This window comes from Alligator mississippiensis, chromosome 8, assembly GCF_030867095.1.
Source record: "Alligator mississippiensis isolate rAllMis1 chromosome 8, rAllMis1, whole genome shotgun sequence".
Taxonomy (NCBI): domain Eukaryota; kingdom Metazoa; phylum Chordata; order Crocodylia; family Alligatoridae; genus Alligator; species Alligator mississippiensis.
Genome location: NC_081831.1, coordinates 83,131,012 through 83,158,318, shown reverse-complemented (window position 1 = coordinate 83,158,318; position 27,307 = coordinate 83,131,012). Strand labels below are relative to the sequence as shown.

The 27,307-nt window shown below is 58.3% G+C and overlaps 2 protein-coding genes across 5 annotated transcripts; one reads left to right on the top strand and one right to left on the bottom strand.

Moving 5' to 3' along the window:
- Positions 1–52: 52 nt before the first annotated feature.
- Positions 53–6,182, top strand: LOC102573425 (sestrin-3). Of its 4 annotated transcripts, none has more exons than XM_059732949.1 (9): positions 53–191; positions 1,936–2,139; positions 2,331–2,513; positions 2,618–2,854; positions 2,951–3,062; positions 3,386–3,504; positions 3,853–4,043; positions 4,459–4,603; positions 5,039–6,182. In XM_059732949.1, the coding sequence occupies exons 1-9, from the start codon at positions 129–131 to the stop codon at positions 5,123–5,125; spliced, it is 1,341 nt and encodes a 446-aa protein (XP_059588932.1). In that variant the 5' UTR covers positions 53–128; the 3' UTR covers positions 5,126–6,182. The 4 variants fall into 4 exon arrangements, with proteins under 4 accessions (XP_059588932.1, XP_059588931.1, XP_019341080.1 ...); XM_059732948.1 differs by lacking the exon at positions 53–191 and adding an exon at positions 455–885; XM_006258061.4 differs by lacking the exon at positions 53–191 and having other exon boundaries at positions 804–2,139.
- Positions 6,183–8,488: 2,306 nt separating this feature from the next.
- On the bottom strand, positions 8,489–25,834 carry FOXO4 (forkhead box O4). Its single transcript, XM_019485539.2, has 3 exons — positions 25,326–25,834; positions 15,406–16,626; positions 8,489–13,161 (listed from the first exon to the last, which is right to left on the bottom strand). Exons 1-2 carry the CDS (start codon positions 25,749–25,751, stop codon positions 15,424–15,426), a joined length of 1,629 nt encoding a protein of 542 aa, XP_019341084.2. The 5' UTR covers positions 25,752–25,834; the 3' UTR covers positions 8,489–13,161; positions 15,406–15,423.
- Positions 25,835–27,307: the final 1,473 nt, after the last annotated feature.

Below are 27,307 nucleotides of genomic sequence, written 5' to 3'. Positions count from 1 at the left end.
CGCCCATTGGCCGCGGCGCCGGCCGGCCCCGCCCCCGGGCCCTGCGCTGGCAGCCGGCGCGGAGCGGGGAGCGGAGGAGCGCGGTGCGGTGCGGTGCGGTGCGGGGCGCTGCGGGAGCTGGGGGCGCCATGCTCCTGTGCCCGCACAGCGCCGAGCACCCGCCGGGCGCCCCGTGCCAGCGCCAGCGGCAGGTAGGCAGGGCCTGCGACGCGCCGCGCTGCGGGAGAAGTGCCCGGCAGCCCCGCACCTCCGCGCCCAGCCCCCGCCGCCCGCGCTGCTGCAGCGGGGCCGGGAGCGCGCCCCAGGGCTGGCGCGGGGCGGCGCGGCCCGGCCCGGCGCGGCGCGGGGCGGTGCGGTGCGGTGCGGGATGCGCCGGCACTGCCAATCAAACTTGTTTTTCTCTCTGCTCCTGCAGCGCCCGCGCGGGCCGCCAGGGGCGCTCCCCGCACGCCCCGCCCCTCCCCGCACCGCCGGACAATGGGGCTCGGCCGCGGGGCCGTGCGGGACGGGCCCCGTCGGGGCAGCAGGCTGCCGCCCGGCGGGGCGGGACGGGACGGGACGCGGAGCACCGGGGCCCCTGCAGCGGCGGGGGGGGCTCGGCTCGGCTCGGCTCCTGGGCCGGGGTCCCCGCTTGTCCCGGGCAGGCTGGAGCCAGGGGCAGCTCCGCGCTCACTGCCCGCTGCTGCGGGGGCAGCCAGGGCTCGGGTGCGTGGGGCTGTCAGCCACCCGACCCGACCCGACCCGACCCGCCGCAGGGCACGCTCGCCCCCGTGGAGCCGGCCCTGCCCTGCCCTGAGCTGCGCCCACAGCCTGGGGCTGGGGCTGGGGCTGGGGCTGACCCTGGCGGGGGACGTCTGCTGGTGTGAATGCCCTGGGCGCAGGAAGGTGGGCAGGTGCCACGAGCAGCCAGACGCCCACAGGGTTCCTTCCTCTCCTCGCTGCTAGTGTGGGCTGCAGGCAGCAGCTGCCTCCCCGGGTGCCAGCACTGAGCCTGGCGTGGGGTCAGTAGCGTGGCAGCCTCTGCTCCTCCCCGGTGGGCTCCGGTGCCAGGGGCCAGGCCAGCTGCGAGGTGCTGTCTGCGTGGTGCCGCCTCCGGGCCTGGGACCTGGCCAAGGGGAGCTGGGAGCTGCGTCGGGCCGTGGGGCAGCCACAGGCCTGGCCGCTGCTCTCCAGGCCTGAGCACTGCCCTGAGCTTTGTCCGGGTTCCCCCTGGCAGTGGCCTCGTGCTACCGGTTCAGGAGCCTTCAGCGGAGGCTGCTTCAGGCAGGTGGTGCTGGGCACTGGCTTCTACGCTGCTCGGTCCCCAGTGCGTCCTGATCCTCCCTGCTGGAGGGTCTGGACCTGGGGCACTTCGCTGGAGCTTATGAGCAGTCTCCGGAGACAGGGCATCAGCTGTGTCCGGGTCCATCCTGCCTCTGGCTCGGGCAGGGGCACCGTGGAAGGAGCTCTTGCGCGGGCCAGGCATGTGGGGTCATGCAGTCCTTGCTTAGTTATGCACAATCCGGGTCCTGCGCTGGGGCCTCTGGCTGCACAGGGTGCAGGGAAGTGCTGCAGTGCTCTGGGCACGCACCCTCCTGCTTGTGCTGGTCTTGCCAGTGGCTGCTGCTGGTGTGGGGAAGGGCAGGGGAGGTCCCCGTGGCACAGGCCTGGTGCATTCAGGGCACGAGCCGTGCCCAAGAGAAGCAGGCAGGGAAGAAACCACGGCCTCCTGGACTAGGGCACCGGGGACCCGGTGACGAAGCCCTAGCTGGGTCTCTCGTCCCAGTCCCTGCAGCCGGATGGGAAGGGCTGGCCCCAGGAAAGCTGGGCCTGCTCTGGGCACCGCTTTGGGGCACTGAGATGAACTGCATCACAGACGCGTGTCCTGCTGAGGCCAGGGTGTGGAGGGGGCAGGTCCTGTGGGAGCCGCCAGCTCTGACATGGCTGTCCCAACAGGTGGGGAAGATGACTAGCAGTGACCCCGAACGGCCCCAGTTCCTGTTCGTGAAGGCGCTGGCCAGCCGGGGCCGCGCGGAGGCCGTGACGCAGCAGATGGGCTACCACCCGCAGTACCTGGACAGCTTCCTCAAGACACAGCACTACCTGCTGCACATGGACGGCCCGCTGCCCTTCGCCTGCCGGCACTACATCGCCATCATGGTGCGTCCCCGGGCAGTGCTCTGCCACCTGCCTGGCCATGACCAGCTGGGTGCATGGGCAGCGCCTGGGGCTTGCACCCAGTTTCGGCTGGGGTGGAACCTCGTGCTGCTTCTGCTGGCTGCTTGGCAGGCACAGGGCTCAGCCTGGCCATCCTCGGCAGGGGGTGCTGAGGCTCAGACTGGCTCTTGCAGGCAGCTGCCCGGCACCAGTGCCGCTACCTGGTGAATCTGCATGTGCTGCAGTTCCTGCGCATGGGGGGGGACCCCCAGTGGCTGCGGGGCCTGGCCTTTACCCCGCCCAAGCTCCGCAACCTCAATGAGATCAACAAGATCCTGGCGCACCGGCCCTGGCTGGTCAGCAAGGAGCACATTGAGGTGAGCAGCGGGTGGGTGAAGGGCAGGCGGAGAAGCCCCGGGGGGTGGGGGTGGCCGTCCCCTGCTGTGGCGTCAGTCTGTCCGTGTGCCCCCTGCCCCTGCAGAAGCTTCTGAAGATCAGCGAGCAGAGCTGGTCTCTGGCCGAGCTGGTCCACGCCGTGGTGCTCCTGGCGCACTGCCACGCCCTGGCCAGCTTCGTCTTTGGGTGCGGCTGTGGGCAGGACGAGCGGCCAGATGGCCGGGCTGTGCCAGCACCCACCTCACCTGGGAACCAGTGCTTCTGCGAGGCTGGCAGTGGCAATGGCTGCAGCCAGGAACTGTTGCGTATCAACCGCAAGCGGGTGAGCCCTGGGCAGCCCCCCTGTACCCACCCCACCCATACCAGGGGCCTGGGTATCCATGGAGCCGCGCTCATCCCACTCTCTCCCCCTGCGCAGTCCCTGGACTCCTGCGTGGAGCTGGAGTCGCTGCGGGACCGTGCCCAGAAGATCCACCCAGAGGCCGAGGGCAGGGAGGAGACGAGGCTGCCCCAGCCAGACAGGGAGGAAGGTGAGAGGGGCAGGCCAGAGCCCAGCAGCAGGGAATCCCGGGAGCAGCCCATGGGTGCGGACCCCTGCCTGCCCCCCCACGGCAGGGAGGGCTCGGTTGCTGCAAATCCCACATGATGGAAGCCCCTGAGAACAGGCTGGGCACAGGCCTGCGCCAGTGTGACACCTCCACAGGGCCCAGCGCTCTGGGAGCCGCAGGCTCTGCTGGGGCCTGGGGTTCTGCTTCTGTCCAGCAACAGTGGAGGGTCGGGAGGTCACTGCTGCCTGGCCTGGTGGCAGCTCCGTCCCAATGTGCCTGGGGCGCCGGGTCTCTGTCTCCCTCAGACTTGCACGGGGAAGCTGTCAGCACCGCAGACCTCTCCTGCTACCTGCAGGACCCCGACTTCGCATACCAGGACTTTGCCCGGCGCGACGAGGATCACACACAGATCTTCAGAGTCCAGGTGAGCACTGGCACCAGGAGATGGGATCAGCCTGGGGCAGGGAGGGCTGTGTGCGTCCACAGGGCTGTGCGTGCCAGCAGGAGGTGGCATCAGGCCCTGGGCCTTGCAGCAGTCACCAGAAAGGCCTCCCCGTTTCACAGGGTCGGGTGAGGAGCAAGTTGAAGTGACTGGCTCTGGTGCCGGAGTCCTGCTCCTGGGCCCTGCAGGCCAGAGCCACTTGCCAGCGGCAGGACCAGGCTGCCATGTCCAGGCACCTCCCTGAAGGCAGCAGCAGCTGCTGGGGGTGGGAAGGCTCCTGGGCTGTGGGGAGCTGGAGCAGGTGGGCCCTGACACGTTGCTTGGGGGCAGGACTACTCCTGGGAGGACCACGGCTTCTCGCTGGTGAACAGGCTCTACTCCGACATTGGGCACCTCCTGGATGAGAAGTTCCGCACCGTGGACGGGCTGCACGGCAGTGTTATGGCCAAGCGGCAGGGCTGCGAGCCCTCGGCCTTCAAGCGCGGCATCTGGAACTACATTCACTGCATGTTTGGGATCAGGTAGCCTGGCCCTGCCCTGCCCGGATTGAGGGGAGGGAGTGGGGCCACGGACTGGGGAACAAGACTGGGTAGGGGCATGGTGTTGTGCCGCAGGAGTCTGGCCTGATCCCTGGGGCCAGCAAAGCCCTGCCCAGATCTCAGGGACAGGCTTGGAGCATGAGCAGGCTTGTCCCGAACCCTGGACTGGCTGGTGAAGCAGCTGGGTACCCCATTGCTCTCCCCACTCCAGGGGTCACTCAGCTGCGTCAGCATCACGAGCCCAAGTGGGTGGCACCAGCTGCTGGTAGCACCTCCTAACAACCGCTGCTGCCCCCAGCTCACACCGCTCGTGCCCCAGGGTAGGGGCGTTTGCCCTGTGTGACCATGGCATCGGGCTGGGCAGGAGCTGCCTCTGACGTACCCTGGCTTCCTGCAGGTACGACGACTACGACTATGCTGAAGTGAACCAGCTCCTGGAGCGGGCGCTCAAAGTGTACATCAAAACTGTGACGTGCTACCCTGAGAAGACAAACCCTGAGACGTTTGACCGCTTCTGGAAGCAGTTCAAGCACAGCGAGAAGGTGCAGGCAGGGGGGAGCACACAACCTTGGCCAGCAAACCCCGTCTCTGAGCAACAGGGCTGGCTCCTTGCCTTTCCACCACCACTTCCCTGGGGCAAGCGGTGCATGGCCCAGCCCTAGACAGCACAGCCCTCCAGTGGGCAGGAGCTTCCTGGCATCAGGGACCCAAGAAACATTTGGATGTTTACCTTGCTAAGATCCTTTGACCCCTCCTGCCTCTGGGGCAGGAGGCTGGACCTGATGATCTTACAAGGTCCCTTCCAGCCCTAATGTCTATGCAGTCTATGAAGATGCTGGCCTGGCGCCTCCCTAGTGACAAAGCTTCCTGGGGAACGTCATGGATGCTGGAGCAGGCGGGGGGGAGGGGGAGCTGCAGTCCAGAGTGCATGGTTGGGGTCACCTGCTGCTGGGGTTCAGCCTATCTTGCCTCCACAGGTCCACGTGAACCTGCTCATCCTGGAAGCCCGGATGCAGGCGGAGCTGCTGTATGCGCTGCGCGCCATCACCCAGTACATGATCTAGCTGGACCGGTGCCCACCCGCGCAAACGGCTGGCCAGCGCGGGGCAGGGCACTCTGTCTGCTCCGGTTACCAGACTGACTTTCCTTTTCCCTGTGGGCCACAATGCGTGGCCCGTGATGTGCAATGACCAAGCTGTGAGGAGAGTCCAAGCTGCGGCAGGGAGGGCTGCCAAAGCTGCACCCCATCCTCCAGCGCTGCTGAAGCCAGCTCCGACGGGCAGCAACAGGCCAAGCCGTGAAGCCAGGCCCTCCCACTGTGCTGATCTGGTGCCTCCCTGGCGATGAAGCTTCTTCCTGAGGAACATCGTGGGCATGGGGCCAGGCAATGGGCAAACTGCAGCCGGTGGCAGGGGAGAGGCTGGCTCCAATCTGCTTCAGGGAGCTCAGCCCCTCGCAAGCCTTGGGCTGGGCGGCAGGCCGCCCCCTCCCTCCCCTGCCAGTGCAGCCCCCTGCCCTCACTCCTGTGCCAAACCCTTTTTGGGGCAGAGGGAGCTGCTGGCCAGGCCTACTCCACACTGAGCCTGTGGCTGGGGGGCGGCTGGCACTGCCCAGCCCCAGGGCAGGCAGGGAGGGTGGCTGCGGTTCCTGGTGGAGGCTGCAGCAGGGCAGAAACTGAGGGTCCCTCCTGCAGGCTTCTGCTGCGCTTTCTTGGTGCTGAGAGGCAGAGGGTGAGTGCAGGATCAGGGAGGGCATGTTCTCCTGGGAGCTGGCCCTGGCCCCTGTGGCTGGCTGCTCGCTGCCAGTGTGAGGCCTGCTCCTGCCCTGGGAGCTGAGGCAAGTGGGACCACCAGGCAGGGGTGGTGCAGGGCAGCCCAGAGCTGTCCAGTCCCCCTGCCATGGGCATGTCCCCTCCTTGGCTAGGTGCTGCTCCAGGACCCCAGCTTGGCTCCAGGGGTGCAGGCCAGGTCCTGCCCCTGGAGTATGAGGGAGGGCGGCAAGGCCCGCCTGCGCGCTGCTTCAGTCAACCTGTTTACTGCGTACGTGTGTGAAGAAAACTGCGTGTCTGGAAGCTACAGAAAAAGCCTATTTTTGCTATAAATATCATTATGTTTGACATGGGCCATGGCCTTGCTGCCTTCTTGGGGCAGCCTGGCCCCCCTGCTTGGTGCCAGCGGGTATAGCAGCCACTTACCTGCAGCAGTTCTAGGCTGGTCTCGGCCTAGTCTGCCTGAGTCCACTCACCTTGCTGGTCCCCACAGCAGCAAACGGCTGGAGAAGGCATCACCCAGCAGTTTCCTGGCTTACAGAGCAGGCAAAAGAGCCACCCCCACGGACATGAGCCAGCAAGCCTGGTGCAGCAGGAAACACCTGCTCTCGGCCCGTGTGCACACAGGTGGAGTGCTGCAGGATCTGGTCCCCTCTCATCCTACTTTATGGCCATCAGCTTGGGCACTGCATAGATTAGGCTGGTGCTGGTCTGTGCCTACTCAGGCCTTGCTCGGAGCCAGGGGGCTGACACTCATGGGCAGGGGCACAACTCTGGGCAGAGCCACAGCAGGTCTCTGGGCACTGGGGGTAGATGCTCCCACCCCAGAAGCGCAGCTACTCACCACCCCCTCCAGCTGCTAGTTGCCCACTTTTCCGAGCTGGGATCAGACATGGGCACAGGGAGGATGGTGTGCTGCTGCCCTGAAGGGCAGGGTTACATGGCTTGCCAAGCCCCAGCCGTCCCCAGAAGGCAGTGCCAGGGCTGCTTGCCAGGCCCAGGCTTTACCAGCAGACTCCTGGCCTACGCCTGCTGCCAGCTATGGCAAGGCATGGCAGGGCAGCTGGTTCTCCCGCTCAAGGTGACAGACACCACATCCCCTCTACAGCTGCCTTGGTCCACAGAGTGACAGCTCATGCTCTGGGGCAGCAGCATGATGGATTCAACCCCCGCTCTAGGCCCACACTTGGGTCCAGTGCTCTTAGCAGGGCCTGGCCAGCTTGGGAGGGTCTCACTTCAGTGCCTAGAACAAGCATCAGCTGCAACAGGAACATCCAGGACTGAACAGGTCATCACCTCCTGCAGGGACCGGGCATTGGCCCTAGGAGCCTGCCCTGCCTGCCATGGGGGGGAACTACACATCCCACTTTTGCAGGAAGCAACTGCCTCCCCCTGCGTGCACCCTGGGGGTTGTGTTACAGCACCTCCAGCCCTGCTGCCCCCAGGAGCTGCAACCACAAGGCCGAACACCAGAGCCTCTCCCCTGCCAGCAATGTCACTGGTTAGCAGGAGCAGGCACCTGTGAAAGCCACTGTCTGGGGCAGACTGCCCAGTGGCTGGGACAGAGGGCAGCTGCCCCCCAGAGCCGGGGTCCACCTCCCAGCCACAGCTTGCGCTTGGCCCTGGGACAAAGCTTGGATGCAGAGGCCCCAGCCCCAGGTGAGGTGCTAGAGGGAAGGCAGGTCTCCCCATACCCTCAGGCATTGGGCGCAGCAGCACTGCTGGCTTTGGCAAGTCCCCAGGCGGTCAAGGCCAGTCTTTCCCCAGTGCTTGAGAACAGCAGCACGACTGCAGCAGTGCACATGGGACCACCTGCTCCAAGGACTCCTGAATGACCCTGAACTGCAAGGAGGCTTGGGCTGAGGCAGGATGCTGAGTCCTCATCAACTCACACATGTGGCTACAACACCAAATGATCCCATCAGCAGCGGGACAGGGTATGGTTCTCAGCCTGGATCACGCCATCACGGCCATGAGACCCCCTGCCCACCAGCTACAAATGAAACATTTCCTTCCCCCATCTTACTCTTCCTTATCTTACACTCCACAACCCCCAGGGTTCTCCTCTCCCCTCTCATGCAGCAGTTATTTCACGTGCTGATACGTTCCCCCACAGCTCACCTCCCTTCTAACTTGGTGACCCCAGTGCTTGCAGTCCCCTGGTGCAAGCTCCCCTTAGGCAGGCTGCGCAGCCCCTCACCTGCAATACACTTGCCTTCCTAGAGACACCACAGCCCCTGCTGCCTGCAGCACTCCGCCAAGGGCCCGTAACCAGGGAGGTGGCTTCCCATAGGCCCCCCTGACTGCACCAGGTACTTCTACTCATTGCTTACCCCACAGCCAGGTTCTCGTTTCCTTTGCCGACATTTCTGAACCCAAACACATGAGCAGGATGCAGCCCCAGCAAATGGCAGCTGCTGTGTACAGCCCCTCTCTGCTCCTACCACTGCGTTTCCCCTACTAATGCAGGCTGTGCCAGAAGAGAGGGCCACAGCGCACAGGGGCGGCTGGCAGGTTGTGTCCAACACAGGGTAAAGCCCCTGGAGCTGCAGACGCACTCGGGAGCTACTGGAGCCTGGCCTGGCGGGGGGGGAAGGTAATGGATAGCCCTGGCTGCAGGCTGGAAGCTGTGTTGGGCATAAACACACGGGACATGGAGCAGAGGATTACAGGTTTATTTGTCAGACGTTCCTGCCCTAGTCTAGCACGTTCTACAGCCTTGTAGCACCGGTGGTAACAAAGCGCCGCAACATTCGGTTACACCATGAGAGCAAACAAAGCCGGTGGGACAGGAGGAACTCTGAGGAATGGGTGGGTGAGAGACCTGTGCCAGCAAGTGCCATTGCCCCCACGCCAGCAAGGAAAGCCAGCCAGGGCCCAGGGGATGGGGTGCGGGCTGTGCCACAGCAACAACCAGTTCATAGGACCATCTCCCAACTCCCTGCCAGGACACAGGGCCCAGCCTCTGCCCCACCTACAACTGCACCTGGAGACGGGCCCCTTGCTGGTGCTCACAGGCCTCATGGAGACGTGTCCAGCACTGTGACCACCACCCTGCAGGAAGCGGTTTCCCCCTTGCACCTCTCTGCTCCCTCAACCCCCACCATGGCCACAAGCGCAAGGACCGAGCCAGACTGCCTGGACTTTCTCCCCCGGGTTAGAATGCACTCTCCCTGCCCTGCCCTGCCCTGCCTGCAAAGACAGCTTCAGAGAGGCCCTTGCTTCCTACAGGCCTGGGCACCGTGTGCGAGGGGTGGTGCTGGGCTGCCCTGCCCAGGGGGCCTCCCCACCTGTGGGGAGTCATGTCTCCTAGCTGACATCAGGCTTGCAAAGCCTCCTCCACGGCTGAATGAGGACAGGACCCCAAGCCATCTGCGCTCTGTCTCCTGGCCTGAGTCCAACCCCACACTGGCCCATGATCAGAAAGAAGTGCCCAAGGCTCAGGCCCCAGCTGCTGTGTGGCCACTGGCAGGGCATGCCAGCTGCCCCAGGCCCCTCCAGCCACCCCCACCCGGCAGCATTCCAGCAGCACTATAAATAAGCAACTAAATAAGAAAACAAAGGAGCGGTGACCTAAATAAGAGCTTTCTAGGCATTTCCTTTGGAACAGCTGATTAGCATGACCTATTCCAGCACGCACATCACTGAGGGCTGCACCCAGGCTCCAGAACGCTCCCCTGCTGTCACAATGACTTGGCCGCTGCTCTGCACGCAAGCTAGGACAAAGAGGCGCTGTGCACTTCCACATATCCACGGGACCCCAACCAACTTTGGCTGCTCTTCTCCTGTGGGACTGGGGCCCCAGGCAGCTGCCCCCACACCCAGCTCAACCCAGGTGCATGCAAAGGCCATGGGTTGGACTCCTGTGAGCTCTGCAGGCAGAAAGCGCACAGTTGGCATGGTGCGGGCACCAGGCTCCATGCCCCCAGGCCTGAAGTAACCAGTGCCCCACCAGAGCCCAACCTGGCCAAGGCAGAGGAAATGCACAGCTGGACGGTACAACTCCTCATGTCCGGATTACCCCCCTGCCCACTTGTCCAGGACAGCCCCCTCCAGAGCCACTGCCCCCCTTCCCCACCCCACACCAAAGCACAGGGGCAGAGTGGGATCAAGCTTTACCATCACCTTCCTCCTCCTCTCCACCCACCATGGACCTATCCCAGTCTGCCCATCTCTCCCTGACAACACAGGAGGCAGGTGGCTTGGCTGCATCATCAGCTTGGTGGCGCAGAGCCTGCATTCTTACTCTCCATTTCCCTGAAGTATTACCCCAAGAAGGAGGTGACAAGCAAACCCTGAACAATCCTCTGCCCCAGAGATCCAGGCTGCCCAGGCACCTCTGCTAGCACAGGCGTAGGAACATGTCTTGGGGAGGTGTCTGCACCGTGCCAGATGTGACAGCACAGGCAGGGCTGCAGCAGCACTGCCAGCCCTCAGTGGAGCAGCCTGGAGATCAGATTTTGGACTGTGGAAGGTGGCAAGTGCCAGCAGCCAACCCTAGAGCATCTGCAACTTGGCAACACTTCCACTGCCTCTGGGAAAGGGAGCAGTCAGGGCTCTGGTGCAAAGCTCTCCTCTCCAGCACTGCTGCAGGGAGGGAAAGCAAGGGCCATGCTAGGGCAGGTAGAGCCTATACATCACTTCAAATGGAAGGTCACCAGCCCCAGCTGGGCTGCACGGGATGGGCCAGACCAGCACGCAAGTGCACGGGCATATGCCGGCAGCGCCCTGGGAGAACCTGAGCGCCAGAGGCTGAGGCCCACCCAGAGCTGTACACACGTTGGCCTGGGTCCACAGGGCAGTTGGGCACCACCACACTCCTGTACAAGGATTGGACCCAGGCTGACAGGCTGGAAGCAGACACTGCAGACCTGGCTACTCATGGGCTGGCCTGCACTACATTTGGCATGCTGGTACAAGCAATACCATAGGACCCACTTGCCTTCGCAACTAGGGCCTCAGCTGCTGGCTTGCCCAGAGGACAGGTGCCAGCAGGAAGGGATCCCCAGCCACCAGCTGTTCTAGCTGCAGGTTCAAGGCAGCTGCCCAGGGGCCGGGCCTGCATCTCACAAGGGGGTACAGTCAGGGGCACATGGACAGGTTCTGCAGGTGAACCCAAGTATAGAGTGCAGATAGCACCAGTATGCAGTTTCTGGACTGCCACCTCAGCACCTTGTGCTGGAGAAGGTAAAGGCAGGTGGTTGGAGGGGCCTTGTCTCAGGCACCTGACCATATTGTGCTGCTCTGGTCCCCAGGAGTACCAGAGGGGCCCTTGAAAGTGCACACAGCAGACGGGAAGGGAATGCGGAACAACCTCACAACACCTCCTGGCGGGAGCACCCGTTAGCCACACACCAAAGGAGGTCACCAACTGTCCCCATGAACAAGCTTGATAGACCCAGCAAAGAAACACCCCCCTCCACTCCTGCCACTGCACCACCCAAAGCCTGATTGGAAGCCATTGGATAGCACGCCTCATCCCTTTGGCTCCTCAGCTCCTTCCCCCACATGAACAAGGACAAGATGGGGCACAGCCCTGTCACATCCCAGAGATCTGTCTAGGAGGTGAGCATGGGCAAGAAGAAGCACAACTTCAGCAACATGAAGAGAAAGCAATGGGAACCACAACAACCAGGCCACAAGCACAGCACAGGACATCGGTGAGGACAAGGGGCCTGGCCTAGCCCAGCCCTCCTCATCGGTGGGGCAGGGAACCTAAGCCTGAGGCCTCAGCTGCCACCCTGCTACTCTAGGGCTTAATCCCCACCAAGGCTCAGCCAAGCACACAAGTTTAAGAAAGGCTAAGGCAGGAGTGACCAAGCACCCCAAGAGGCTGGCCTGCTGCAGCCACATTCTAAGCATGTCTGTGGGTACCTGGTGACTCCCACACACTGCAGCGACCTGCCACCCTCACCTGCCACTGCATGTTCAGCTGTGGCCCAGCCACCACAGGCTTGTCCCCACCCCTCTGTAGTGTTCATCTAATATCCATGGGATAAAAGCATGTTTTTACCCAATAATTGCATGGTTCCTCAGTTAAAGAGAGAGAGAGAGAGAGAGAGAGAGAGAGAGAGAGAGAGAGAGAGAGAGAGAGTGTGTGTGTGTGTGTGTGTGTGTGTGTGTGTGTGTGTGTGTGTGTGTGTGTGTGTGTGTGTGTGTGTGTATTTAAAAAGGTTTAGAAAAGTTTCTAATCAATCTGCAGGCAGTTTTGCACATGGATCACAAGTAATTTACAACCCACCCCCCCAGGCGGTTCTAGACAGCATGGGCCTGCCAGTTCCTTTCCACCCAGTTACACACATGATCAAATGTCAAAAGTGTGTTCTTAGCACAGCTCTGAAAGGCAAATCTTCAGTCGGCCCCTTCCATGAGGGAGAGATGGCCAACGTGCCTAATGGAGACACTTACATTGGCCTGAAATTTGTCATAGAAAGCCCCCAGATTAGTAAAAAAATATGTCATCTATAGAAAATGCCCTTCTGAAAAGCAACCAGGGCTCTGTTAAGGCCACACCCAGGCTTCAAATTCTGACTGCTGTAACAAGGCAGCCCAGGAACAGACTCAAGATGTTTGGTGTCCCAGCAGTGACTATTAGCACCCATGTGTCTACTTTGCAGCAGCCTGCTGCATCGGCACAGTGCTGAGGACAGAGGAACTTCTCTAGACCACGCTACTCGTTCAATAGGGGCCAGTTGGCACAGTGAAAATAAACTCGCATGCCCCAATTCTGCACAGGTGCACAAAGGAGAGCACCCCTCCCTGCAGGGCCCTGTCCCTTCCAAAGCATAACAGGGCGCAGAGGGAAGTGGGTCATGCCGAAGCAATTTCCAACACATCCAACATGCCCTTTTCCCACCCTGCAGCACCTTCCAATTTCTCTGCAAGTCTGTGGGGTACCAAGTGCGGGCCAGTGGCTGAGGGAAGAGTCCAGTTACTCCACACCCCAGAGGCAAGGTGGGGACAGAGCAGGCCCCACTGACAGGTGCTGGGAGACCTGCCGCCGTGGCAGAGTTAAGGCAGTCACTGGTATGCGCCTCCAGCGAACCCCACCTTCTGCATGGGAAACGTTTCAGTCTGGCACAAAGGCCTCCGGCCAAGGTTCTTCCCAGGACTCCTCTTCTGCAGAAGGTCCAGGGCAGGGGCAGGATTTTGGGAGAAGTGGCACATGACAGGATTTGCTAGAACTCTTCCTGTTGCCCCTGGCACCCAGCAGGCAGCCCTATCTGCCTGGGGCAGTGCGCAGGAATGCGTCTCCAATGCGTTCCATTCTTTTCAGACTCTGCCGGGGGTGGGAAGCGAAGTCAGAACCCAACAGTCAAACCCTGAAGGACACTGGGAAGAAAAGCAAAGCAAGTGGTTAGTTCTGGGCCTGAGGGAGCCTTTGGGCACAGATCTGAGAACAATGGTCAGGAAAATGGAGAAGCAGGCAGCAAGAGACTGACTCATCCAGAGACCCACACGTTCCAAGGATACTTGGCAGGGCAGAAGCCCACCCAGCTGCCCTCTCCACACTGGGCGCAGAAGGAGGAAAGGGAAAGAGCCTGCCTGACTGCCTTCTCCACGTGGGCAAGTGCAAGGCAAGATGACAAAAGAGCCACCTGGGGTCTTGTGCTTGCAAAGGAGCAGGAGGAAGAGAGGTCCCATGGCAGGGCAGACTGATGGGAGAATGCTCCTGAGGGAGGCAGCAGGAAGAGAGAAACTGCTGTTCCATCAGGCAGCACCAAGACAAAGTACAGGTGGAGAAGCCTGCTGGGCTGCGAACAGGCTGGCAGGCACCGGGGCACTGGACAGAGCCTGCTCAGCTACGCCAAGGAACCTTCTTTGCACTTGATACAAGTAAGTGGATGTGTTTGATTGCACGTTCCTCATTAAGTCTTACAGGAAATGCTTCCCCAAGCACCCCTCACCAGAGGGCCAGCCTGCTGGCAGCCATGGGAGCAGAGGCAGCTCAGGAGAGCGAGCCACACACCTCCACTGTGCACTTGGGACCCCTTCGAGCCACAGGACCCAGTGGTGCGGGGAGAACTCAAAGACTGGCAGAACTCTGCCAGGCAGGAAGAACCACTACATGGAGGGACAGGAGACTTCCCCTGGCAGCTGCAGACTGCTCCAGGGAATCCAAACCCAGCCTGTGTATGAACAGCAAGGAGAGAAGTGCAGACCAGCAGGGAGGGGCCATGAGCAAGACTTGATGGGGCAGGAGATGTACAGAGGGGCTGCGGCCAGTCAGTCTGCACAAAGCCTTGCTTCGGAGCTTTAAATTGGTGGTGCGCAAACTCCGATTTATGGAGCCGTGTCCCCTGGCCCATGGGGCTCTCCACAGGTCTCTAATCTGGTGGAAGGGGAGCAGTGGTAGCATTAGTTGCTGTTTGCTTGCTGCCAAATGTCCAGGTCTATGGCAAACTGTGCAGGCCAGCTAATGCTGCCCTGCCTCAGTGCACGGCCGCATCCAGGCACACACAGGAAACGCTGCAAACCCCCCAGACATGCCCCAGAGGGAGTCTTGTCTATTAACATATCTACTGACTTAGGGCTGCACTATTGCATGTCAGGGACTTGTGTGGCACAGGCTCAGAGGACAGCTCGATACCCCTCACTACCTACCCAAGTCTCCCCAGACCATTTGGCAGAGCAGCTCTGTGTCCAGTTCAGCTACGTCAACAGTTATGGCTGAACATAAAACGTACTCGAGAGCTCAGGATGCACAGTCAGCCTTACCATCAACTTCAGAGGGAACAGGCTTGGTAAGTCTTCCATTTCCCACCAATCTCCAGGCCCAGTTTAGTCGAGATTTACCCATTTCTTTCAAAAGAGGGGGCAGGTTGAAATCCAAGCACGCAACACACTGCAATGCTACAACTACAATACTATGGTAGCAGAAGCTGCAAGAGATCGGTCACATTCCTGCATTCTCATCTTCCTACCTTACAGCACTAGATGTTTGCTCGCACCTGGGGAGTAGCTCAGCCGGAAGATGCGCTCCCACCAAGGCACACTGTGCTCAGGGTTCACCTACCCCTTCCCCTCGTCTGCATCTACTCTCCACTTTTTCTTTGTACCATCTTCTCTGCTGCAACTCCCAACCCTTCCCTTCTCTCCTGTTCCATCTGCTGAAGGTATCAGTGATGGAACAACGTGCATTCTAGAACTAATACCCCAGTGTGATGGAGGGAGGGACAGGATCACATACCTCTCAGACTTCTGCAGAATTGGAACATCAGTGGGATTGGCTCTGACACCACTCCTTGCCTATAGTGTCACTTTCCCCTCACAGGAGGGTTCTGCAATTGTACTCGGGGTTAGGCTGCTCTCTGAAGGTAGCTGCCTCTAGTAACAAAGGGCTCTCCATTAATTCAATCATTATCGTACTTCACTGAGACGGTTGACAGCATGGCAATTACATGCCATCCGCCCCTAACCCCATCTCATCTGAGGCCAGCCCAGTACTGTTCTCAGGAACAGGGTCCTGGCACTTTGTGCCTACACTTCACCAGACAGAAGCTGAAAAGGGAATGGTATATTCAAGCTTCTGCAGCATGCTGTGCCCCTACAAAGCAATCAGGGAAGCTCACCTACCTTTTTGTACTCCTGAAGTTAACTTGGTACCCAAGTATGGTTGGAGGCCTGCGAGGTGCTGGGGTAGCTGGGAGTAGACAGAATGGGTTCAAAGTTAAAATCCAAGCCCTCTCCATCCATGAGGTCACTGTTGATTATGTAATCCATGTCACATTCAAGGTTCTCCATGTACATGTCAAGGTCCAGGTCAGTGGGCAGCTTGTCCTGGGTTGCTCCCAAGGGGGCAGGGCTACCAGAAGGGAGAAGTGGTGGAGTGCCCAGCTGGGTTAGCTGGGCAGCAGCCTTCAGAGTTGCCAAGTTGGCTGTGGTCTCAGGAGATGCCACCATGGGAAGTGTGGATGGCAGAGCACCAGCACCAGACTCTGGCTGTTGCTCTGAAGGCTTTCCTCGTGGGTTGACCGGGCTCATCTTGTTCTGGGCGGCTTGTCCACCTAGAAGCAGGAGAGTCGGGTTGTTCAGCCTGCTTCCGGTCTGAGGGAGTATAGGATCCACCTGAGTCATCATCACATCACTGGGAGGTGGAGAGTTGGATGTCAGGAGAGCTTCCAGGGTCTGAGGGCCAGAGAAGCGGCTCACAGGACTCTGCAGAGCTACATCAACAGGGTTAAACAGAGAGTTGCCAAAAGTAGAGGCCGGGCCAACTGTACTCTGAGTCCGCAGAGAGAAACTGGAATCTCGTTGGATCGGACCACTCGAGACAGACTGCTGGGTGGGCAGCATGGAAGAACTGGGTGACATCAGGTTTAACCCATCAATGAGTTCAAGCTCCTCAGTCACGGTGGGCGGGACATTGCTGGATGCACTGGAGAACACTAGAGATGGGAGAAGCTCCTCATCTGGGAGATCGTCCCGCTCGGGCAGGATAGGAGAGCGCCTGGTACTAGCGGTGCTTGCATTGGAGCTGGTTCGAGGCCGGAAACTGGTCCATACATCAGAGTCCTCATTACTCCTTGATGGGCTTCCAGGCCACTTTGGGAACTGGGAGCTAGGACTGTCAGCAGTAGTCTCTGGAGCTGTTTGGAGTGAGGCCTTCTTCTTGGAGGCCTTGCCTCTGACCTTGGCCAGTTTGGTGCTGTTGTCCATGGAGGCAGCTCTCCTCCTTGGAGCCTTCCCACTTTTGCCACCTTCTGGATTAAGCATCCACCAAGAACTCTTCCCTGTGGCTTCATTATGCACTTTAATGAACTTGCTGTGCAGGGAGAGGTTGTGTCTGATGGAGTTCTGAAAGACAGAAGGGACAGTGTCAGCAACATTTGCACTCACAGCCCCATCCCCTTCCCTACAGGAGTCTGACATGCATTCATCGGTCTGCCAGGAACCCAGGTGGAGCTCTAAGGGCACCCCTAGCTGCCTGCAGCTAGAGCAGAATGCACCAGCCCTCTGCTATAACCACATAACCAGGCCCTTGGAACAGAGCTAGCAGTGCTCCTCTTATCCCTTTTATCACCCCACCTCCCAGCATGGTTCCTTCTCTTTCTTCCCAGTTATAGGTCAAACTCTCCCCATCCTCAGATGCCTCCCAGCCAGGCTGGGTTCTGGGGAAGTTCTGCCCCATGCACAAATCTCCCCTCAGCCTCCTGCTGCACCCCAAAGTGAGGCAGACATGGGACCAACCGCAACAGAGGACCATACTGCAAGGGGCAGGACCTCGCTCTCCTCCAAGACTTGGCCTCTACCCAGAGCAGCCTTCCCAGAGGCTCAGCAGTTGCTCATGCTTCACAATCATGATGATCCACACGCTGATATTCTGCCCTAAGCAAACTCTGACCGACCAGACTTTGTATCAATGTTCTGGAAGGTATAGCTTGACATAACAGTTATATTGGTTTAAGCTGCTTAGATACAACAAGGTTTGGGGATTTTGCATGCTTCTATGCTGGTATAAATATATCTTCGCTGCTGGAAATTTAAGTCTGGGGCTGCAAACAGACATTACATTTGTCCCAGGATAAATCCTAAAAGAGTTTCCCTGATAAGAACTATTTGTTTATCCAGGGATATTACAAAGTACATCTATACAATTATCCTGGGATTGCATTGCTGAGTTAATGGCAATGCTACATTCAGCTGCTCACTAAACCCCGATTAGAAGGGTGACGTGTGTACACACAAATTCCAGGATATTTTAATTCTGGGCTAAAATAGGCACAACTTATCCAGGGACAAATGCAATGTCTCTTCCTAACTTGAATGAGATAGATTTAAAAGTTACAGCTGTTTTACTCCTATAGCAAGACAGATGGAGCTGACAGACAGAATGGATAGACCAGCTGGGTGCCCTGAGTGGCAAAGTACCCTCCCCCCTTCTGAAAACCACACCCCACCAAGGGCTCTGGGCAATCCCCAGTGGCAGCCAGGAAGTAACCTGCCCATAGGACACTGGGGAAGCATAGAGGAACTCAGAGTTCAGTGCAGGGTTCTGGTGGGAGCAGGAACATTTGCCTTGAGGTGGGTGCTCCCCACTGGCTATCAGAAGGGTGCAAGCTCACTGTTACTAACTGGCCACGCTAGGCAAGTAGCAAGATTAAAGCTATTCCTAACAGGTCCCTCTTGCTGTGTCACTTCCTAGACATGATGTCTCTAGTGCCTACCCCAGCTCTCTGGACAGAGAAACCTGAATGACTGATGCCTGCCGAGGACAGCGCAAAGGTGGCAGAGGCAACCACAGCTCAGGGAATTCCCACCCTAAAGCACTGAAAAGAACATAAAGGCTGTGACACTGCATGAATCCACATGTTGTTGTACAAGACAGGCAACTCTGTCTGTAGCTGGGACTGACACATGCCCCAGTCAGGCACTGAACCCTGGGACTTCACAGCGCAGCACCCCCCTTGAGTACATGGGCAGACAGATCAACCACAAGAATGGGTGGCAGGATGGGATGATTCCAGATGCAAGAGTAGTCTCATTTCTCTGGTAAAGCGCCATGAGACCACACAGCTGAAACCCAGGGCTGCTGTGCTAGACCTGAGGTCCATCCCAGTAGGACAGCGCATTCAATACTGAGTGTCTGGGGTGAAGTCAGGGTTACGAAGGGCACAGAACCATCACCAGCCAAAAGCAGCAAGCCCACACCCAGCGGGCCTTTCCCCAAGTCAGCGCCCTGTAATTAGGGAGGAGGAGAGACTCTGTGCCCAGTCTGGAGCAGCTGTACGGCTCTGCAGCGAGGCATGCCCTGTGCTAATGAAGCATTCAGGGACAAGCCAAGAACAAGTTGTACAGAGCAAGACAAACAGGGAACAGTTATCTGCGCAGCTCTGTACTTGCCTGGCTCTGAACTGGGACTGGCAAGAGCAGCTCCCAACCAGGATCTTTCTCCTGGGAAATCCCAAATTCTTGCTGCAAACCACAGAGGCCAATTGGCCTGCTTGAGGACTTCTGCCAACTGAAAACACTGGCCACTCAGACCACTGATGCTCCCCCCCCGTGACTCTTTGTTGCCCCCAGCAAGCCCAGAAGGGAGCCCCATGCGTGCTGTATTTCCAGTTTACCGAGGCATTCCTCAAGGGGCTGTGCAGAGAGGACACCTTCCTTGCACACACCTGCCAGCGTCTGTCTCGGCCAGCTGCCAGCTCCTGAGGCTTTGGGGACGGCAGCTTGTGTGGAGAGATTCTGCAGAGTCAGTTACGTGGCGCAGAGCAAACAGCTGTCCCTGCTCCAGAGGCACAGCTCTAATGTGCTACCCAGGAGCCCTCTCCCCCAGGACAGGCACAGCAGCCAAGGGATTCACCATGACGCTGTGCCTGATGATGTTGCCTGCTGTAGGGGAGAGCGACAGGAACTGTAAGTGCTTCCCAAAAGGCCAGTGAGGCTGGGCAGGCACTGACCACTGGGATGGACAGCACCAGCCTCTCAGGGGCAGTCTAGGCTCTGCCCTCCTTCCAGAGAAGCAGCTTCTTCCACAAGCAAAGTAGGAGACAGAGAAGGGACACCAACATCTCTGCACCAGTGCTGCTCACAGCGGTGGGAAAGCACTCCCTCCCAGATGGGCTCAAGAGATGCCGGTTTGTGCTGTACTTGCAAATCTGTCCCCTCCCTCCATTACTTCCCCACCCACTTGCCTTTCTCCCACCCCACAAGCCTGCTCTGACCAGCTTCCACTACCCACTCCCCTTATAAGTTATATCTCTCGGTGTTTCATCTTAGTCCCCTCCTCCAAGCCACGGGGAGGGGTGAAAAGCTGTCATCCAGCCAAATCAGCATGGAAGAACATGTCCTCTTGGGTTCTTTCACTGCCCCCTGCCCTATGGCAGGAGAGAATCAGTCATGTGGGTTTTGTTGATTACTACCTCCAAGTTACCCATCTAGGTGGCAGGTTCACTGGAGCAGCCACCCCTGCTCCTGCCTCCAGCTCGCAAAAACAATGCATTTGGAAATGCAGGGGACAGGAGAACAAAATCCCAGCAACTTAGCCCAGGACAGCTGCAAGAGACAGAAATAATAGATGGACCACTTCCTGCAGCAGAACTCTTCAGTCATGCCTCATTCTTCCAGAAAACACCTTTTAGCAGCATGACACACAACACTATTCACCTGCAGACCCAAAAAGGCAAAGACTACCTGAATTCAAAGGCAGGTCTTGGAGTGCTGAGGACAGGGAACAGTGGCTGGCTGGGAGCTGGCCACTCTCTCCAGCTCTGTCCATTAAACACTTCCAAGGTAGAGCAAAAAACAGGGCTGACTTCATGTAGAACGTGCAGCGCTTCACTGTGTTGACAGGAAGGTTCAACAGGGACTTGGCTACACCCTGCACCTTAAAGCTGCTGGGCATTTGGACAGCCCAGTCTCTTATTGACAGAAGCCTCAAGCCAGAGCAAGGCCCCTTTCGCCTTGAATGCCAGCAATTCCCAGCTGCCTGAATGGGCTCAAGCCCTGGCTGAGGCACCTTCTTCCACCCTAACCCCAACTTATAAATCTGGGCTCAAGGTCAGCCAAAATTAAGCTTTGCTCAGCACAGATGCAGCATTTAAGTTTTCCATTTCCTTTGGCTATGTGGCTTTTAGGTCCTGTGTGAGCTATGCCTCAGCGGGTGGAGGCTGAGAAGCATTTCTAGCTTGTTTCCAATGAAGCCATGAAACTATCATCATCAGAGGTCAGAACTGAACACGCAGGCAAAGTCCTCCCACCAAGAGATGTCCCCAAGCTGGAGCAAACCAACTCCTGTCCAAGTCCTTCCTACTACCTTGGGCCTTGACCAGCCCTCCCCAGAAGCAGTGCTATTCTACCAGCCTGACTTGGCGACTCAGGAACCTGATGAACAAGGCTGTACTAATCCTCTTTACTGCACAGTACGAACATGTCCACACCCCAGGAAAATTGTTCTCCCTCAGCGCCCTGTGCTAACAGAAGATATCCGGTCAATGCTCAGCAGGCTGAGGGAGCTTTCCGGCCATACCAAGATAAACCTGCATCTTACGTTCACCCAACTGGAAGTCACTTGTAAGGGTGCCCTGCACGACTGACACCCCAGCTCTCATCTACAGCAGGAAACTGTAGAGGATGAAGCAGGTTTCCTTTCAGAAAGAAGCACCAGATGGCCATGGGAAAGCCAGCTGCCCAGCACTCTGATAGAAGGGCAGGCACACACAGGTCATCCTTCACATCAGCAGCTCTCCATCTAAGAGGGGCAAGTCTCTCCTCCCACCTCACAGGGGCTTAGACACTATGGGGATGGAAGCCAGCTCCAGTCACAGGCACTGGGCACAACATTATGACAGCCTCCCTCCCAGGTCACCTGGGAACCTAGTTACCGGCTACCACCTACCTCAGGTTATACAGTGCAATGCATGCTTGCAGGACTGAATGTGACACTCCATAGTAAGATGTTGACCAATAACAGAGCCACAAGTCACTAAGACAGTGATCCTCAGCCAGGGTGCCAGAGCATCCTTTTCAGGGGGCCACACCAGAGTAGCACTGTTAAATGCGCAAACACCTACCTACATGCGATTCAGAAGAAACCCAGAGATTTCTATTAGGAACCCGCAGTATCAAAAATATTCTGACCTGCTGCAGTCAGAGCTAATTGCAGCAGAAGAATTGCTCTATTATTTTTCTGTAGTCAAGAAAAGAGGAGCTTGCATGTTCTGAGCAGGGCTCGAGTCTAACAGGGCTGAGAACCATTGCACTAAGTATCATAGATTTCATAGACATTTGGGCTGGAAGGGACCCCAGAAGATCATCGAGTCTAGCCCCCTGCCCCAGGGGCAGGAAGTCATCAGGGATCACAGGATCCCAACAACATAAGCATTCAAATGTGTCTTGACGGCGTTCAAAGTGGGTGCTTGATCCGCCTCCGGCGGCAGTCAATTCCAAACCTTGGGGGCTCAGACAGTAAAGAAGTTCTTCCTTACGTCCAGCCTGAATCAGTCGTGACAGAGTTTGTGACCGTTCGATCTCGTCATCCCTTGGGAGTATAAGAGCCACCTACCCGTCTTCCCATGATCTCACCTGAGGCAGGGATGCATCCAGTGATTTTTATTTTTAGAAAAAAATCTCAAATATTGCACTGGAGCATTAAGATCAACCTGACTGGATTGGCAGCTCAGAAGCATCAAACAATGCTTGGAACAGCTTGTCATTTGGACTCAGTTGGTCTATGACAACAGCAGCACATGGCGTCGTTTGGCTTTGTGCATAAGAAACAAGGTCTTTACTGACAACGACTGAGAGATTCCACCTGCGACAGGGAAGGGAAGAGGCCTGTTTCTTGCTCCCAGGGAAGTCTCTGAGCACTGTCAAAGTGTATTCCAGGACTAGCAGGAAGCATCTCAAAAGTCATTCTAGGGGGAAGGGCAGACAAGGTTCCTTGGGTGAATTTGATATCTTTTATTAGACCAACCCAAATGGTTGGAGAATAGTTATTAAGCAAGCTTTTGGGTTCAAAAACCCTTCGTCAGGCTAAGGAAGCTTCAGCAGTTGGTGTGTGCTGTTCCTGGATGGAATGAAAAGTCTAGGGGGAACACATTGAGTGCTTTGCCCAGGAATGACAGGACCCCTACACCTCCCTGACCTGATCCGTCTTGCACACAGGGAAGGAGACAGCTCTCAGTAGCCTCACACTCCTGCCACAGAGTCCCTCAAGGGTGCTTACCCACTTCTACTGAATAGCAAATAGTCTTATCCAAGGCCCTTAATCCTGAGAAACCATCTGCAGCCAGAAAAACTGATTCCCAGACTGTAAAGCAGCTTGTAAAGTGCTGAGGAGAGAACTACAGAGAACTCCACGGACACCCACCCTGCTGGAACGCTCCTACCTTTTCACCTCAGTTAATTCTTAACATTAGAGCTGGATTATTGTAGAGACAAGGCAAACTGCACAGCCAGCAAATCTGTCTCATTCTAAAGCCACTCAAGAGCAAGGAGTACCTCCTCCCTCCCCCCAAAAGCTTATATTCACCAGAATTCACACGAGTTACACCCTCACCGCATGCAACAGCTATAATTGCTCTCAAATGTACGGTGCCATAAAACAGCTACTAAGGGATTATGACGTAACAATGAAAGATTATGAAGTGTTATCATGGTTACACAGGCTAAATTAAAAAAAAAATCGACTTTTACTTTAAGAATAAAAATTGTACTTTAATTTAAATTGGAAACTGAGAGCCAATGTTACAGCCAAGATTTAATAAGCTATTAAATAAAAGTATTTTACCAGCATAGTTCTGCCCAACCTTTAAAGGAAATGACTGAACTTACCAAAGTTTTTAGCTGAGCACCTTGAACCAGTGTTGGTTAAAAGTGCCTACACAGCTCTACCAGCAGCGGCCTTGTCTGCTGCCCCAGAGGACACTTTCTGTCATTTAGTTTATTCAATCAGTTCTGTTCACTACCAAGTTTAGAAGTGCAAAAAGTAGTAACATATGTTTATTTCAGCCTATGAACAGCAAGGTAACAAGACCCTGAGATTGACTTGTTCTAAAAACCTGAAGGACATGTGATCTGATCAATCACCCAACTGTTGCTAATATTTCCTTGGTTTAATTGCCTAGCTGTAAATGCTAAACATGCTTTGATAAACTTACTCTTCCAATGTTTGTGAATTTTTATTTGAATTTCATCTGCCTCTAAACACAGCTAGACAGATCACCTAGTAAACGAGAAAAATGCCATTCGCCATAGTCTACCAATAAATAAGAACCTGAGCAACTGTAAGTTCAGCAGTTACTAGCTGAGCAAAATGCACAGTTACAGCCTGCCCCCCAGGTCACTGCACTACACAAGACTAACTCTCTTTAGGAGAATGCGCCCAAAGGGTACAAGCTCCAGCCAAGATTCAAACCGATGATTTCAATCAGTGGTCACCCACAACTCCCCCAGGAAGTCCCTGCTCTGCCTCTGCTGGAGTCCAGACCAGTAAGAAGCCCATCTGAATTGGCTCATTCACAGGCAGCAGTGCTGGAAAGGGAGCTGCCCCCGAGATCCACAGTGCCAGTGCCAGGGCGACAAGGAGACCTCTGCTCGTTCCCAAACCCCTTCACGACACACACGAATCTGTCTGCCGCCCCACAAACACAGCCTGCTTCCCTTGTAGGATTCCATCGCCCAATGAGTGGCTGAAATCATGGTTTTTCATTAGACTTCAATCTCCCCAGTACCTTTTAAGTGGAAAAGTGTTGCCAGCCACCTCCAAATAGAGCAGTGGAACAGCGACTGCGGGCCACTCCCAGCCCTGCGCACCAGGGCAGCACATGCCTTGTACAAGACTTCAAAGTGCCTCGTCCCATGTCGCTCTGTCTGCAAGCTTCACCTACTTACTCCAAGACTTGGATGCGGCTGGCTGAAGAGGTTACAGTGCAGATCTCTCTTTCACAGTTAGTCAGAGGCCAAGAAAGTTGCTTTAAAGTTACATCTGGCGGAGAACTTGATGGGACTCTGCTCCATACAAAATCCCATTGGTCACTGCCTACAGAACACGCAGACGCTCTTTGTCTAACGGGCAACGCAGAGAGCAGGGAATCACCATCAGCTCCACCGCTATTAGCCAGAATGACAGCACGTCGTTTGCTGCAGCTGGGGGTAGGTCAGGACACCCTGCCTTGACTACAGGGGCTGGAAAACTCCCCTTCAGATGAACCCAAGCTACCTGAGAGACAGGAAATATGTCCAGGTGTGCACAGCAACGCATGCTGGCAAAACCTCCCATAACAACTATGTGCCAGTTTGATTCCACTGGGATTGAAAAGACTCATAGGGGGAATTCCTGGTTTTCAGTCAAGCTACTCGGCCTCTCCAGCCAGCCACCACGCCCCGGGGAAGGGGACAAACAGGACAGCGCAACGGCACGGGAAAGAGTTCAGACCCACTCCACACGCCGCCAGGAGGGCGGCTGCAAGACCCTGCTCTTGAGGTAAGAGCCGCCTCATCGTCTCCAGGGCTCGCCCGCGCCTGTCCCCAGGGTATTGGGCAGGCACAACCAGCCACGAGGCCCCGCAGAACGGCAAACCTCTCGCCGCTGCCCTGGCTCCTGGGGAAACCGCTGCAGCACGCCGTGCCTCGGGTGCAACCGCGTTCGCGCTGTGCCCTCGTCAGCTGCCCTCACTGGGGCAGATGAAAACGCCCCCCGCCGCCACCTGCCACGTGCACTGTGCACGGCCGTGCCGGCGCTCAGAGCAGGGGCTGCTGCGGGCAGGACAAGCGCCGCAAGCCCACGCCGCACCTGGAGCAGCTGTGCCCGGCTCCCGCTGCAGGACGAGAGACGCCGTCTGACCGCAAACAAGCACCAGCCCCAGGCGCCCCGGAGCACAGGCGCGTCCCACGCGCGGTCAGCCGCCGAGGACTCGCCCCGCAGCGCCCGTCCCGCCAGGCCCCGGGCCCCGCTGCCAGCACGGCGGGCCAGGCCGCACGCGGGCAGAGGGGGCTCCAGCACGGAACAGCCCCGGGCCGGGGCAGCCCGCCCGCCCGCCCGCCCGCGGTACCTTCCAGCCGGCAGAGCTGTTGCTGTCGCCCTTGTCCTTGAAGTAGGGCACGGAGCGCACCATCCACTCGTAGATCTGCGCCAGCGTGAGGCGCTTGTCGGGCGCGCTGTCGATGGCTTGGCTGATCAGCTCGGCGTAAGACTGGTTGCCCCACGCGTTGCGGCGGGAGCCGCCCTTGCGCGCCGCCCGCGCCGCCTCCGCCCGCCCGGGCCCCGCCGCCGCCCCGGGCCCCGCCGCCGCAGCCGCCGCCTCCCCGGGCCCCGCCGCCGCCGCCGCCCCGGGCCCCGCCGCCTCGGGCTCGGGCTCGGCCGCGGGCTGCGCGCCCGCGAGTTCAGGCCGCGGCAGGGGCCAGGTGCAGGAACGCGGCCGACTCTGCGGCGCGAAGTCGGGGTCGAGCTCGAGGTCCAGCCCCGCCGCCGCCGCCATGGCCCCTCAGCGCCGCCTCATGCCCGTCGCGGCCCGGCCGCTGCCGCCGCCTCACGGCTCTGTTTACCACGGCCCGCGGCGTCTGCGCATGCGCCCGCGAGGCATGCCGGGGCGGGGAGTTTCCAACGCGCCGGACCCCGCTCGCCGCGCCGGCGCCAGGACTCGGCTTCCCGTCAGCCCCCGCGCCGCAAAGGAGGGCGGGGGCACGGAAAGGCATCGTGGCAGGGCTGGTGTGGAGGCGGACTACAGCTCCCAGGATGCTCCGCGGGGGGTGCCGGAAGCGTGCCTTACATAACACCCCCGACTTCCTCCCAAACAGGCGGTGCGTCACTCGCGCTTCCCCCCCCCGGTAGGCTGTGCCCGAGGTCGAGCCGCCTCGCTCCGCCGGCTGTGCCTCCTGCACGCCTCGGGGACGTCGGCACTCGCCGCCCCCCTCAGTCCAGGAGCTGGTGCTCAACGCGGGGGCAGCAAGGCCCGCCTCCCGCCAGCCTGCCCGTATCCAATATGGCTGGCGCCTGCTGCAACTGGCCGGATGAAGCCAGCCTGGCGCCGCCATCACTACGGGCAGGCGAGGGCCCTACGGGAGCCGGCAGCAGCCGGCTGCTGCTGTAGAACGGTGATATCCGGGGTCTCAACACATTTTAACATCGGCACATACAGCCTAGATTTATCTAAAACTCGAGGTTTTTGAACGGGAAGGCTTTTATCAGTGCTGCTCTTCCTTAAACAGAGACCAAACGTGTGCTGGAAGACGGGTAATGCTTTTCAGACCTTGCGTGAGGCCTGGCGTGTGCAACTCATGTTACTTGTGCCCAGAGCATGTGCAGGGGCTGCGTGACACCACCACCTGGGACAGGGCATCCTGGGTCAGGGGAGCAGAGAGCAAATGAAGGCTCCATAACCACATCCTCCGCTCCCTCTTGAGCTGCCCGTGTTGAAAGACATTATCATTCAGAGCCCGAACGCCACCCCTGCACGCAGTGGCAGGGAAGCGGGGAAACTAGGAGCTGAGGAGAGAGTGCAAAAACCCCATGGTTGATGTTCAAAATACCTCGCAGATTAGGGGCCTCATTGCTGCTTTCTGCTCTCTTGAGGACAGGATGAGGATGCCTGAGACCAGTTGCCTTTTGTAGGAGTCTTCCACCCTGATGTATGCGTTACTATAGAAACAGCAAGTAATAATAGTATTAGCAGCAGCAGTGGTGAAACCCAACCCCCCGGGGTCTGGAGACTGCAGCTTCCCCAGGCACGGCGGAGCCTCCCCGCGGATGTGGGGGACCGTTGGAAAAGGAGCTGGGCAGCACAGCCCGGAGATGGCCGGTTCTTAGGGGCTGCAGGCCGTGCTGTTCGGGATGGGACCCACCCGTGTTTTTACGTGTGCCCTGCAGCGTGGGTCCAGAGACCTGTTGAAAGCCAGTGAAGGGGACTGATGCAGGCTTGTGTCCACCCAAGGCACAGTCCTGCTTCTTGTGCAGCACTATGTCCCTCTGCACAATTGCTGCCTGGCAGGCTGAAGACACTTCATAACCCTGCAGCTCCAGGAGCACCTGCACCTC

Excerpts from the sequence above, each read along its gene's own strand:
- LOC102573425 (XM_006258061.4), top strand. The coding sequence starts at position 1,474 with ATGCAGTCCTTGCTTAGTTATGCACAATCCGGGTCCTGCGCTGGGGCC. Across the intron at positions 2,140-2,330 it reads GGCACTACATCGCCATCATG|GCAGCTGCCCGGCACCAGTG; the intron begins GTGCGTCCCCGG and ends TGGCTCTTGCAG. Across the intron at positions 4,044-4,458 it reads CACTGCATGTTTGGGATCAG|GTACGACGACTACGACTATG; the intron begins GTAGCCTGGCCC and ends GGCTTCCTGCAG.
- FOXO4 (XM_019485539.2), bottom strand. The coding sequence starts at position 25,751 with ATGGCGGCGGCGGCGGGGCTGGACCTCGAGCTCGACCCCGACTTCGCG. Across the intron at positions 16,627-25,325 it reads ACAGCTCTGCCGGCTGGAAG|AACTCCATCAGACACAACCT; the intron begins GTACCGCGGGCG and ends TCTGTCTTTCAG.